Source organism: Rattus norvegicus, chromosome 18 (assembly GCF_021556685.1).
Source record: "Rattus norvegicus strain SHRSP/BbbUtx chromosome 18, alternate assembly SHRSP_T2T, whole genome shotgun sequence".
In the NCBI taxonomy this organism is placed as follows: Eukaryota; Metazoa; Chordata; class Mammalia; order Rodentia; family Muridae; genus Rattus; species Rattus norvegicus.
The window spans coordinates 70,305,673-70,320,831 of record NC_141551.1 but is presented as its reverse complement, the minus strand read 5'-3'; the positions used below and the strand labels follow the sequence as shown (position 1 = coordinate 70,320,831).

Genomic DNA, 15,159 nt, shown 5'->3' with positions numbered 1-15,159 from the left:
TAGAGGTGATATAGAGAGAAGCACGGGCAAGGAACCTAAGAGATTCTGATGGTCTTTTTTCTCTTGCCAACCTTGTATCCATAGTAACAGAAAGCGAGTTTTTTTTTTTTTTTCTTTATAAAGGGCATTTTGAAAGCAGCATGTATTTTCACAAGGTCTCAGGCAGGTGGGGGCTGTGGCATTACAATGTTTGGCTGCCTGGTGAGATGGGTGAGGACCGTAAGGGTGGGAGAGGACCTGGTTTACCACCGAAAAGACCAGAACTAGATTTATGTGTTCCATTGTTCCCTCTCAGCCAAGTGAGTCACAGGGCGGGCAGCAGTGTGGAAGTTGAGGGGCACTCGAGAGAGGCTCATCCAGGGACTGATCAAGGAGCCTGTCTTTTGGCAGACATTACAGTGACCGTCTGACCGGAGACACAGTGAAAAGGATGAGCGAGACAATTGAAAACCAGCACATGGGTGCTACTGTGCTGAGCGTCACCGGGGCATCTCGCCCACGCCTCCCGATAGTCCTTCTGTGTCTGTCTTTCCTGCCCATTTACAGATGGATACTGGCACATATGCTTACAGAGCTGTGCAGAGCAGTGCTTCGAATCCAGGTCTCCAGATACACACTCACATTCGTGGATGAGTTTTCCTCTCAATAGGCTCTTCAAACAAGTGCCACAGCGGGGTCCTCACACCGGGCTCTCCCTTAGGAAGCCCTTCCCCCTCTTCATCATCGGACAGGTTCAGTGCTTACCTTTTGACTGGCGCAGGATTTGGTTGTTAAGGTGTTCTTTCTCATCCTTCAAGAGTGCATTTTCATGTTCCAGGTCTGCGACTCGCTGAAAGAGATCAACAGGTAAAATAAAACAGGACCAACAAACAAACAAACAAACAAACAAACAAACAACCCAGGAACGACCCTTCCCATGTAGTGACAGAAGAAGAGGCTGCTTTAGGGGAGATGGCTTTCTGATGGATCATGGGTAAACACTCTTCTTAGGAAAACAGGTTCAACCAAAGCTGCGTTCATTCTGAAGGAAAGTTACATACAGGAAGGAAAAAAAAAAAAAAAAAACACCCGAGTTCGACAAGGAGAAAGGGCTCAAACCACTTGTGGTCCTCTAGGTCTCCCAGAGAGCCCTGAAATGTTTATACTCAGCTTGCATTCCTTATTGAGGGAAGCACAGAGCAGAGAACCATCCATGCTTGTGAACCTGCTTGTCTCTCCTGCTGAATCACTGAGCTGTCAAATCTGAGTCTCGGGAACGCTAGCTCACAATGGACACATCATCCTCTGGTCTTTGTCCTGCCTGCCCTTTCCTGCCTCCCTGCGCCAGTGTTCCGGGCTCTGAAGAAGGGAGACACATTTGGTACCGACATTTAGATATCAAATTCCAGAGTATGGCTCCTGACAACACTGACAAAGGGAGGAATACATGGGGTGATGGAGTTCTAGTGGGTCGTCGGTAAATGCCCGACTCAAGAAAATCAACTCAACCAAAGGCAGATGTGATGGCATAAATAAATAGATAAATAAGTAAGTAAGTCAAGCAAAGAAAAGAGGCAATATTAAAGAAAAACCTAGGACTTCTGAGGAGGAAAAAAAGCTGTGATTATAGAAATAAATATCTGTATTTTTAAAGTACCAATATAGGTGAATGTTCTAAGAGACTTTGAAATCATTGGTTGATATTAAGCATGGAATAATGGCCTAGTGACCCGGAAATCCTATTTCTAATTATAAACCAGGAGGAATAAAACCTAATGATCACAGAAACTTGTACAAAGGTGACTGTATGGTAACATTTCTCACGATAGTCGAAAAGTAGAAACAGCAAAATCTTAACGAATAGCCCAATTGCTTTCATTGTCCTCAGTGGGTAGAAGACGTTAAGGACCCTAGTGCTAGAGATACCATTCATTTGAGATGCTGACCTTTAACTGACCAGAGAACTCTTCTTCACTGGCTAACGTTACACAATGCTAGAAGGTACTGTGGGGACCATTGATGGAATGGGGGAAAGGCATCAGTGGCATGAAGGCCATTGGGGTAACCAAACACTTTCTGATGTTATAGAAGGTCTGTTCAGAAGGCGAGATTTTCAAGCGAGTATTATAAATCCATGACTGAGACCACGGGCCTTGATGGGGGAATCTACTGTTGTTGTTTTGCTAAATGGTTCTGCTGTCAAACTACCTTCTAAATACTTTTATTTATACCCATAAGTTCTTGCTCCTCACAGCTTCGGTCAGAGAAGCTAGTTTTTGCATGGGTGTGGGTTGACACAGAGTCCTAACTGGTCAGAATGCTGAGGGAAAGTAATTGTCAGTGCTCACTGTGGATGGGCCACTCATATCAAAGGTCCCACCCACAACTCAGGGACACACTACAGAGGAATGTGAGAGCTGGAGGATGAGGAAGAAAGGTGGGAAATACAGACTTCTGCACCTGACTGTTGTTCACATTCACTTACAACAGTGGTGGCCACATGTGCATGATTGAGGCAGGACAAATCCTAGCAATGATGGGGCAGGGAACTCTAAGGTTCCACCCTTGGTGGAGGAACTACAGGCAGCTGATGTCTACTCTGACAAGAGTTACTCTCCTTTGAGGACATGATCACTGGTAGGTTGCCCATGACCCAGTGGATGGCCTCATAGCATGTATATGTGGCCAGCAGTGATCTGACTCAAGGAGTTATTCAAACCAGGACAAAAATAGGGACGTGAAGTTTGGAGTGTGGGGCACTGGGAAGAGTTGGAAAGGAGTAGTGGTAATGGATTCAAATAATACATTTAAAATATTTTAAAAACTCAGGGGTGAGAGGCCAGTGAGATCACCAGTTCAGAGAGAATGGCGACTGCCATCAAGCCTAATGGTCTGAGCCTACTTCCCAGGGCCCGGGAGGTGGAAGAAGAGGACTGATGACTCTTAAAAGTTTTCCTCTCACACACACACACACACACACACACACACACACACACACACACAGAGATGACAATGTTGTTAAATATATAGATTAAAACTTGCATCTCCGAGATAGCCCAGAAGATGTGTTCCAATCACTCTCAAGCTGACAAAGCCTCCGATGCTAAGGACAGAGCTGCTTCTCCCTGGAGATGTCACAGGCTATACCTATTCCTGAGATCAGAAGGCACTGACGCCAATCTCTGCTAAAGCATTAGTACCTTGCTCCTTCTGGCTGCTCAGAACACCTCAGTACCAGCACAGAAGTCCTCATGGCTAATTCTCACCTCACTTAGAGAGGGGCCTCCGCCTGTCACACATGAGCCATACCCCATCACATAAGGTTACATTACCCTTTCGGTCATCTTTCTTTTATAGCACATGATGGATAATCTCAGAAGGACTTCTATCTCTACCTTCTGTTTTCTAGGAGTGAAAAAAACTTTTTTGATTATAATTTTTGTTCCACCGTGTAGAATGGCCTCTAACACACGAGGCACCCAATAAATACCTGCTGAGCGAAGGGCAATGACTTCTATCATTCTGGGCAAGACCTAAGGCCCACAGAGATGAGTTAAATTTCCTAATAACTGTCAGCCTTTCCATGAAACCACAAACCCTGAGCCAGTCAGAGTGCAACTCTGGGTACAGCAGGTTCAGGACTCTCTGAAGACTCAATACACAAGAGCCCTGATCTCTCCAGACCGATCCCCCTGCTTCCCCTCAGCAAAATCTCACACCTAAGACCACACAATGGATTCAGCCAAGAAAACCCATCAGCAGAGACAGTTCTATGACCGAGAAGATGAGGCAACACACAACCGGACGTACCAGTGTGAGCACTCGGGACCTCGGGCCCACCAGACATCTGGGCCATGACAAGGCTGCCTCAGGGCCAAGCAGTGGGCTGCAGCTCACTTTTCCTTTCCTGCTGCAATTTTGCACTGAGCTAGGCTCTGGGTAACCTTCAAAGCCCATTCTGGATTAGGAATGATTATCTTCTATGCCAAGGGCAACCCAGGGAGCCACCTCCTTTCCAAATAGCAAGGTTGCACAGCTGCATGAAGGCAGCCAGAGAGGGAGGCTGAGGCTTTAAGATGGCACAAGAGAAACCAAGTTAAGAGTCCTTGTGAGCTTCTCTGTGGAGAGGTTGAAGTAATATCTCCCTTAGTGTAAAATGCTAGGTGTGTATGTGACAGAGGCAGCTCCATGCCCTGCGGACACAGGTGGATTCCTGTGGTAAGACCACAGCACTGCCACTCGGCCTACCAGGTAAAATCATCAGAGATGGCAGCCCCAAGTGTTCCAGCCTGCCAGCTCCAATACAGCACTTGCAGTTTCTGCTGACAGAAACATCAAACCCATTAATTAAACATCTACCAGCAGCTGGCTCCGTCTCTGGGCTTTGCTGGCTTCATCAATCTCACTCAATGCACAGAAAGACCCTGCACCCGGCCAGAAGGAAACCAACCGTCTTAATATTCAGCACGTGCTCAGGCTGGAGACTGCCTCTGGTGAACATTAAACCCCAGCTAGGCAGATCTTAGAATAGAAACCAGGAGCCAGCTGTTCCTTGACCATTCTCCAACTTCTGCAACAAAAGACTCCACAGACCCTACCGAAAGGAAAATGTCTGTTTCCCATTTCCTAAAGAGAGTGATCCTCCCACTTAATTGATCGTTCTATGCCCGTCTTTGACAGTTGTTCACACAGGCACACATTTGTTTGGAGTTAGGAGGGTCTTAACTGGGTACAGCGGTGCACATTGTTTTCATCCTAGCATGTAGGAGGCTGAGGCAGGTAGATCTCTGTGAGTTTGAGGCTAGCCTGGTCTACACAGCAAGTACTAGGCCAGCCAGGGTTACAGAGTGAAACCCTATGGATGGGAGCAGGTGTCTTTGCTCCTCTCCAAGCTCCAGTTTTATTCAATTCCAAGGCCAACAGGTTCCTAGGCAACGGCCATTTTTAAAGCAATCAAGATGATCAAAATGATTGCATCTCTGTTTTGTTCTACCAAGGAAGTTTTCTTACAGCAAACCCTTACCTACCTTTGGATGAAAAAACCAGCCATCTTAGGTGCTCTGAGGCCCTGATTCAAAAGTTTCATGGGAAGCAGGGAAGGTAAAGAGAGTCTATGGTTCTCAGCTGGGAGGAAGAACCAGGGCAGTGGGAGAGACAAAGACCATAGAGCAGGGCTGAAGTCTGCTACTCAGTTAGAAAACATACAAGATTGCATGTGTCAGCCGGCGCGAGCCCAGGAGCAATCTTAGAGGTGATCAAGCCCATGTGTACATGCGTATTTATGTGTACACTCACTCACTTACTCATGGGCACTGTGGCTGGTAGGGGTTCTTGCACAAACCTGACAACACACAGTAGGGTTAGGGTCAGTATTTCTGGGTCTGCCCTGGGTGTGCCAGCACGGTCTGTCCCAGTTTCAGAGCTTTTCTTCCAGCACTAACCAGCACTGACTCTCCTTCCTCGGGTTCTCAATCCACGTGACTCTACTCTGTATGCCAGACAGATACTACACGTATCATGGTAGAGATGGGAAAGAGGACAGAGGTGTGCTTAATCCATAGACAGCCCTCCAATGGCACTGTGGGACTGTTCCTTCTCAGAAGATCTGCCTTGGGAGTTCAGAAGAGCTTCTTTGTAGCTCAAAGTCAGGAGCAGTGGAAGCAACCCCAGGAAGTCCCATTTCATGGACTTCCTTAAGTAAGCCTTAAGAACGAGTGCGGGGTGATGTCATAGGTGAAGCGGGTACAAGACAGAAGGAGGCCTGTCATTGGACAAGAAGGAAGGATGGGCAGGAGGAAAGTTTGAGGGAAGGGAAGGAGACCGGTACGGAAAGGAGGAAGAGACGGGAGGGACGACAGAGAAGCCGTGGAGACAACATGGATGCTGACGTAAAGACTCCATGCTGTACCTTTACAGGTTGTTATGAATGTCCTTAAGGGATGGATGTGTACCAGGCTTTGTATGTTTAGGTGGGCAATTATATCTTATCAACTGGATCAGAGGTCATTGTGTTGTGTGTTCTTTCATGTGCAGATTTAAGTGTACGAGAGCGTGCGGTGGCTAGAGACACTGGGCTGCCACGGACTTGGGATGTGCGTTTCTGGCATGGAAACCTGCCTTGGGAACTGGATGGGTAGAGAGATTGCTGACGGCTCAGAGAGAGGCCTTCCGCAGTGTGATAGGGGATGGAGCAAGTGGGTGAGAGACTTTGCCGACTGAGATTAAGAGATCTATCAGATATCTTGGGGCACTATAGTGCCGGATATAGAGAGGGTAAAAGATAGTCATTTAATGTAATTTTACAACAACAAACGAGAATGGGAAAGTTGGCTACAACCAGCAGAGCAGACCCCCCCAAACATAAGGGTTTCCCCGTAGGCATGACGGCTACGGGCTGCTGAAGCCCTGTAACACTTGACATCTGCTACCTCTCTCTCTAAGGACTAGATCTGTAGCGTTTCCCTGGGAACGGACTCGAGGCTTTGAGGAAGATGAGCAAAGACAGCTCATTTACTCTCCCAAGGGATCCCAAGGCTTAGCTAATGGTGCCAGTCCAATCAACACTCGCTCAGGGATCGGACATTTGCTATAGGACCCAAACGCACATCCATATATGAAAGGAAGGGTGGCTTGCCTGTGGACACAAGCCCTGGAAATCACGGAAATTTCCTCAGCGTGGAGAAACATCTCCTACAGGTGCCCCACCCACCAGCCCTTCACCAGTGTTGGTCCTCCTGTCCATGCATACCTTTCTCAGTTCACCATTCTCCCTGTTGTGAGTATCCTCTAGGACCCTGCGCTCCGAATGAGCCTTCTGTAGTTCGGTGCGCAGGCTCTGTACCTCCTCCTGCAGCTGAAGGCTGGGGTCAGCCTCCTGGTTCTGCTGGTAACGCGCCAGCTCCTTCTTCAGCTTCTCCACCTCCATGGCATGGGTGGAGGTAACTGCAGACAACTGCTCTGACAGAGTCTTGAACTCTTTGTTCTGTAGAGAGCATCGGCAGATGGGGTGGGGGTGAGGGTAAGAAAGAAGAAAAAGAGAGGGTTATCGAGTCAGGAAAAATCATAAAGGCCACCAGAAAAAAGACTTGTAGGGCAGAATTAAAGCTCAGGACCATTACATGCCAGTACAGACACTCTCGGGGCATGCCCTGATGCTTTAAACTTGTGTGTGGACCTAGAAGCAGAGAGAGACACAAATAGCAGGGCTGACATTGAAACAGTCCATGGGAAACACATGAGCACTCACGGAGAAGGCTGCTGCTGCAGGAATAATGGAGCCAGCTTCTTGGATCTGCAGTTTGGGCCTCTTAGGACTCCCCACTATTTCACATCAACAGCTCCTAGCCTTGGACTTACTGGTACAAAGAGCTGTAACCTAATCCCTTCCTCTGAGACAAAGGACCCCTTCAGTATCCCCTCTTTCAAGGAGGCCCTCCAAGGGGCCCCAGGGTCTCTCTTGCCACCTGTCAACATGGCTCACAGAATTCACACTGGAGAGACTGACATCTGACAACGCCCAGCTACAGACTGTGGACCCAATCAGCAGTCAGCGTATGTGTGCAGCAGGCCCTGAGATCCTACTTCCAGAATGACGCTTATATAAAGGACGGCAGAGTCGGGTCTGGGAGGACTGAGAGGCTGTGAGGCAGAGTGCTCGGCAGGGAGAAGTGAACGGAGGAGGGAGAACGCTGCAGCAGGCAGGCCGCACTCAATGATCATTCTCCAATGCTGGGCCCCACAGCAACTCCAAGCAGAACAGAGCCGTCAGCTAAAATGCTAATAAGCCAGGGCATCAGGATCAATGACTGACTCACAGAAAAACGAAACCTTACATAAACGCTCAAAGAAAAGCTGTTGGCACCTACACAGCACCACATGGCTCGTGTGATCAATGCATGAGCATGCAAATGATGCATTCCTTGTGTGCGAGGTTCCCCACACTGCAAGCTCCAGGTATAGCCGCTTCTCTGCATAGCTGGGCTAGCTGTCGGCCTCACTGCAGAATCTAAAAGACACCCAGTTAAGCAGCAACTATCTAGAAGGATGCAACATCTGTGCGAACTGTTCGCCAGGGTCTGGGTCTACACTGGAGGCAGAGGATCCATGCACAGGTGGAAGGCAGGTTTGGGTAGCTACTCTGTCCTCATGTCTGCTCTGGGATGTGAGTCAGGCCATATTGGTTGTCAACCTCTCCCTGGCATGGCTTGGGTCACGTCAACATTGTAGAGAGGTGGCTGAGGAGGTGGCTGGATGGAACTGGTTGGAATATGAAGAGAGGAAAGTGTTGTGTTAGAGGCAGGGGATGCGGGCACCTCTCATCCCGCTCTGGTCAAATACATCACTTTGCAATGCAGAGGTTTCTGAAGACCCAGCTTTTCTGATCCTGATGCTACCAGGGACCAGACTCAAACACTGGGGAAGAAGGTGTCTGCTGCTGCGAGGCCTGTGCCTGAGCTCACCTCAGCCTTGGCCCTCTGTATGTCTGTTCCAGTCACTTGCTTTTCTGTGGCCCACTTCTTCCCATATAGACTAGAAGATAGGAGAAATTCCCATCTTAGAAGGTCATTATTGAGACGTAGGGAACAAAGTGCTTCTCCGGCATGTGCCACACAGTCAGTGCTCAGTAACCGCCAGGGAGCCTCACTGGCCTGAGGTCTCCACGGAGTCCCTTAGGCTGACTCACAGAAGCCTCTGCTTCTGCCAGTCCCAACACCCACTCATCACCAACCCTTTGCCATTCAAACAACCCCAGCATCTGGCGTCTCATGGATGTCCGATTTGTATCCTAAACACGGGACCCACACAACCAGACTTATTGTGGTTCCCAGTCAGACTTGGGCTGGTGTGGGAAGAGGGGAAATCATTGCAAGAATCGTGGTGAAGTCAACACAGCCTTCATTAGATGAGCACTGTACCTCATTCTTGCCTATTAACATCACCCTCAGTGAAGGTGACTGCTAGCCCCGGATAGTTACAGCAGTGAAAACTGGGACACGGAAAAGTCCCCGAGCTGTAACCTTTTGCACACTTTTTCTAACATGTATAGATGTCCTCAAGAATTATAAAATATGGACAAATGCATTATTTACTTGGTGGCTATTTATTAACTATCCCTAACCAAACTGATTTAAAGGCCACTGACTGAACTATTGATTTGGGTTATATTTCTCCTAATAAAAATATTTAAACACAACCTTATGAGGGCCTAAGAACCCTGAGTTCTATTACAAGCAACGAAAAGTCTGGCCATGTCACTCTCGCACACTGGCCAAGTTCATGGACTCTATCATTTTGGTTGAAGTAAGTCATAGAGTTCTAACGAGGCTAACAGCAGGTTTCTGGGTTGGCCCCTGTCTCTGCTGCTGAAGGGTATTGTGAAGGACACCATGAAGAAGGTGTCCTTATCACATCAGAGTCCAGAAACCCACAAGGAAACTGTGTTTGCATCAGGGACAGCTCCGGGCTCCCAACTGCCCGGTTTCTTTCTGAGGGACTCTCATGTGACCCTGTCTTCTGCTGACTGTACACAGGCTTGGTGTCAAATGGAGTCTGCTCTCTGCAGCTGGGGGTCCTCAGTTCTTAAGACAGAAACCTGGGGTCCTCATCTTCCCTGGTGCTGCCTTTCACTTTCCTTCCCATGGTAGCGAGATACTCTCCCCAGACTCCTGCCTCCTGTGACTGAGACACTGCCTCCCATGTCATGCTAATCTGAGAAATGAACTGGGATACTTCACCTCTGGTATCTCTGGTAATATACATCTCTCCTTCTGGATTAAAGACTCAGGAGAGCAGCTGCCTAGATTAGCTCTAGGAATCACAGGGGAAAAGACACTCAACTTACTTTCCAACAGCTGGGCTTCCCGCCAAGGGATCGCCAGTGTCCGTGGTGACATGTGCTCATGCCTCTCCCCATGTGTGCCCAGGACTGCCCACAGTGATGTGTCCCATGCTTCTGCCACCACAGGTGCCACACATTGCTCAACAGTTCTGAGGATATGAGACTTTTAGGAGCATGACCCCAACTGATGGGAGAGCCTCTGTGGACTGAAGAACATTCCTCACACGTCCCAAGAGCCTTCCACTAGGAATGATCTAGAAATCCAGCCGGAGGTGGCAAAGCCTATCTGAAAACAGATTCAAATTCCAGCCAGGCTACTTCCTGGCTGTGTGTCCTTCGGTTGGTTACTTATCCCCTCTGTGCCTTTAGTGTACTTGTGTTTAAAATGGGGACGGTAGTAATACTTATCCCATTAGCATGGTATTGATCAGTGAGTTAATGTATGGGAACAGTGCCTGGCATGGAAACCACATGGGGATCAGCGGGAGAAAGATCTCACATGTCGCCTGATTACCCACCACATACAGGGAGCCTTTCCCAGGGTGACAGCATCTGCCACAGCTCACAGATGTTTGCTGAGCAGAAAGCTTAAGGCAAGAGCTTCATTTAAAAATAGGTCTTTCAAATCTGCTTCTTTCTCATGTTCAAGCACGTGGGGTGGGAAATACTGTGTTATTTTTATCCTCTACAGTTGACCTCACACACCAATAAAGCTAATACTGAGCACTATCTGAAACCTGGGCACACAGATGCTCCTCCCTAGTAGGGACAGTGGCTTTAGTCTCCTTGTCCTCGGACTATACTATGTCTAGAAAAGTGACTCAAATGGTCACTGGCATTGACCCGGCACCGACAGTCCTGACAGAAACAGTGGACACCGAGGTACTGTGTGTTTGAGCAGACCTTTCCCCTGGTCACTGCCTCTCTGACCTGTGTTACCACAGGCTGACCAGAGTGGGAAGTGAACATCCCCAGCTCACACTGGGAGGGCTGTCTTTTTATACTGAGCATCTGCACTGGCTGGTTTTGGGTATAAGCTTGACACAAGAGTCGCCAGAGAGGAAGGAGTCTCAGTTGAGGAAATTCCTCCATGAGATCCAGCGACAAGGCATTTTCTCAGGAGGGGAGAAGCCCAATGGGTAGGGCCAACCCTGGGCTGGTGGTCCTGGGTTCTATGAGAAAGCAGGCTGATCAAGCCAGTAAGCAGCACCCCTCCATGATCTCTACGTCAGCCCCTGCATCCAGGTTCCTGCCCTGTGTGAGTTCCTGTCCTGACTTCCCTTGATGATGAACTGTGCCAAATAAACCCTTCCCTTCCCAACTTGCTTTTGGGTCATGGTGTTTCATCACAGCAACAGAACCCTAAGTAAGATGGCATATCTAAGCCAGCACTCTGGGTAACTCCCAGAGGACACATACCCAGGCCACTGGATCTTCAGAAGCCTGGTCTCTGCCCAGAGCAGCAAAGCAAAGCACCCCATTGTCAGCTGTCTCCACAGTGGGGCTCATGAGTAGGACACCTAGCTTAGTCAGAAATTGGTTCATTGTACGGGGAATGTGACGGCTCACTGTACGGTCAGTTGGCAGAATGCTTGCTCTGCAGCACGAAGCAGGGGTGAGCCCTAGCAGGGCATAAAACCGAGCCTGGTAGCCCACACCCCTGTGCTTCCAGCATTTGGGAGGTGGAGTCAGAAAGATCAGAGGTTCAAGGTCATTCTTGGCTGTAAATGGAGTCGCAGGCTAGCCTGGGCTACATGAAAGTCTACCTCTAAAAATAATACCAATAAAAAAAATAAGCAAAGCAAACCAAAATGACTCACCTATTTTCCTGCCCTCAGGTTGTGAGAAGCTCCAAACACACCGAGTATAGCATGAGTACATTAAGATCAAGTATCCCCCCACTGCCATGGCTGGTCCCCCGCTGCCATGGCTGGTTCCCCACTGCCAGATTTTTCTTTTCCTCACATCCACACCATGTATGCCTTCATCCTTTCTCTCCTTGGTTTTTGGGAGGGCCGGTCCTGTGCTCACTTTACTGCCAAAGTCCCATTGCAATGGGTCTCCTTTCCTCTCTGAGAGCCAATGCAGTAGCAGCAGCAGCAGCAGCAGCAGCAGCAGCAGCAGCAGCAGCAGAAGCACAGAGAACAGGGCTAGCTCACTGGTGACATCTGGGACTAAGAAGCTAGCACGGTCTTTCATGCAAGCTGTACGATGAAACCTGGGGCACGGTTCAGAGTCTAACACTCTATACCTGTGTGGCTTTGCCAAGATATTTGATGTCCCCAGCCCACCGTCCTTCAAAAATGACTCACGATGTCATGTGAGGATCATCTGTCGTGTGGATCATACCTGAGTGAACTTAAAACACCCACCACAGGCTTTGGGGTACTCAAAAAAAATCACAATGGTACATAATGGAAATGCAGACTAGTTGGGACCATAGGAGAATAGCTTTAAAAAGAAAATTAAAACCAAAATGACTTGTCTTTTTCCTGCTTTGAGGTTATGAGAAGCTTCAAAATCTCCCTGGTACTAGTATATTTTTTAAGGGTTTATTTATTTATGTATATGATCACACTGTCCTTGACACACCAGAAGAGGGCATCGGATTCAATTACAGATGGTTGTGAGCCACCATGTGGTTGCTGGGAATTGAACTCATGACCTTTGGAAGAGGAGCCAGTGCTCTTAACCAATGAGTCATCTTTCCAGCCCCTAATAATTTATTTTTTATAATACGGCATACAACATGGGCCATGGTCCCTCCTACCTGGAACCTAACAGAATATCTGACACAATCTGGCACCAAACAAAGGTCTTCTAGGGTATGGAGGAACAGACACTTGGACTGTCTGACTGGTGTGAACCTATTTCCAACTTGTATTCTACCCGAGTCTACAGGACCCCAAGGAAGCCAGTATCCTATGCTCGCCTCAGATCCTTTCACAGAACTCCACCCACAGTGGGCTTCAGCAGTGACACATCGCTCATCTAGCTGGTTAATGTGTGAGGTAGCCAGTGCAGACAGAGGTAAGAGCTTAAACAATGCAATACCAATGTCATACCAGATAGGACAGCAACGTTTACCTCATGGGAAACCGTCATAAACAAAGAGGGGAACACAATGTGGGTACACAGGAAGCCTTATTAAGCACCAGCTATTGCTGTAGCTATACCATGAAGCCTCTGGAGGGGGCAGGGCCATGGGTCTCTTATTCTTACTGCTCCATTAAAAATACCATGAGGTTGGTGGCTCAGAACAGTGTAAAAGCTACTGTTTTACAGCTCTGGAAGGAACTTCTAAAAGTGGCCAGCAGGGAGAGCCTACTACTGTTATCTGTAGCTCTTAAAGGTGGCCTGAATACTGGAGCATGTGTGGTTCTGCATTCTGCTACTTAATTCTGTCTGCAGCTTTCTCTCATGAGCACGCTATGATCCCATGGGGTTCACCTGGACAGCCCAAGGCCATCTTCCCATCCAGATATCCCTAACTTATACACTCTTGCAAAAGCTTCTTCTGGTGTGTGAGGGAGCACATTTACAGGTCCTGAAAGGCTAGGACCTGGTACCTTTGTTGGAGAGTGACACTATTCTGTGTACTACGGTCAATAACTATTCTGACTGGGCAGTGCCCTTGGGGTATCTGGATCCTGCAGCTCCTTCAGAAAGCTTGGGGTCCTTCTCAAGCATGTCTCCATATCACCCAGGCTTCACCAGCTGTGTAGGAAACTTCCGCCACTGACCTGGTCATCAATCTTCCGCTGCAGCTGGACAACTTTGTTCTCCATGCCCACGTTGAGGCGTTTCAGATGCTCTGCAGAACGGGCCTCGATCTTGAGGGCCTTCAGTGCCTGCCTGGCCTTGAGCCTCCGGAAGGCACACTGGATGACAATGGCTGCATCCCGCTGCCGCTGAAAATGTCTCCGTGCCATCCAGCCCCGGGCGTACTTCTGGATGATGGTGGCTTTGTGCTCCGTGAGGACCTGGTGAAGACAAGTATGGCTTCTGTAACTACCCAGGGTTTAAAAGCTGGCCTGGCCTTGGGGTTAGGAGATCGACATTATGTGGCCTATAACATCTGAGGACTTGACTGGAAGTCTTAGCTGCTAGGTTCTGTAGACCATGGGTACACAGGGGAGTGGATCCAAACTCTTGTTTCTACTCTTATTTACTAATAGGTGCGGTTTGAATAGGAATGGCCCCCATAGGCTCATGTGTACGAATGCTTGCTTGGCTCGGAGTGGCACTATTAGGGGGTGTGGCCTTGTTAGAGGAAGTGTGTCACTGTGGGGGCGGGCTTTGAGGTCTCTTTATGCCCAGGCTATGCCCAGCATAGCACACAGTCCCCTTATTCTACCTGCAGATCAAGATGTAGAACTTTGGGCTCCTCTAACACCATGCCTGCCTACATGCCACCGTGCTTTCCACCATGATGATAATGGACTGAACCCCTGAAACTGTAAGCCAGTCCCAGTGAAATGTTTTCCTTTGAAAGAGTTGCCTCAGTCACGGTATCTCTTCAGAGCAGTGAAACACTGAGACAGAAGGAGCCATAGTCTAAGGAGCTTAAGGTTTTGGGAAGCCTAACAGGCAGCGGCCCTGGGGCAGGGGAGCTGGAAGGTGACGTGAGATGGTCACCGCAGCTACTCACCTGGCGGTAGCTTCTGCGTACACACATGGCCCTCGTGTAGGACTGGATGATGACCGCAGCCCTGCGGACCCTGCAGTAGGCTCGGCGGGCCTTCAGCATGCGGTACTGCTTCTGGAACACTATGGCCGCCCGGGTTCTCCTCAAGTGCTCAGTCAGTCTGGAGTGGTGGGGAAGGAGCACAGGTGGCCTCAGGAGAAGGGAGCTGGTCTGTTAAGCTAGTGACAGAATGAGCCCTGCTTCCCTCTGTGGCCCTAGTTGGACCCCCCTACCCCCAATCCACTGGACTGACTCATGTCACCTTTCCCATATGCACCACTGCCTTGAGTGCTTGACACCTGGGCTCAGAACAAGTCAGGTCAGTTTTCCCCGCATGTTCTGACGGGTCTGTCTGCCAGGGTCTGCCTCAGACTGGTTCTGACTTCACACCAGACTGTTCTCTGTATCAGGCACTCTCTGACAGTACCCGTAGCATCTCCTGTTCTTTGGTTAAAATTTTATGTGTTCCATCCCCACAGGATGGCCTTGTCGGGCATCGATGGGGGGAGAGGCCCTTGGTCTTGTCAAGGCTTGATGCCCCAGTGTAGGGGAATGTCAGGGCAGGGAGATGGGGAGTGGGGGTGGGTGGGTATATGAACACCCTCATAGAAGCAGGGGGTGGGGTGGGATAGTGGGTTTCTGGAGGGGGAAACCT

General features: G+C 49.0%; 1 protein-coding gene across 6 annotated transcripts in view; it reads right to left on the bottom strand.

The window, feature by feature from the left end:
* Myo5b (myosin Vb) overlaps positions 1-15,159 on the bottom strand; it is a 303,903-nt gene that overhangs the window by 44,427 nt on the left and 244,317 nt on the right. For all 6 annotated transcript variants that reach the window (XM_087592156.1, XM_087592152.1, XM_087592157.1 and 3 more), the window contains 4 exon segments: positions 14,469-14,625; positions 13,561-13,800; positions 6,728-6,961; positions 745-829 (listed from right to left, as the gene is read on the bottom strand). In XM_087592156.1, the coding sequence (XP_087448282.1) occupies positions 745-829; positions 6,728-6,961; positions 13,561-13,800; positions 14,469-14,625 (716 nt within the window).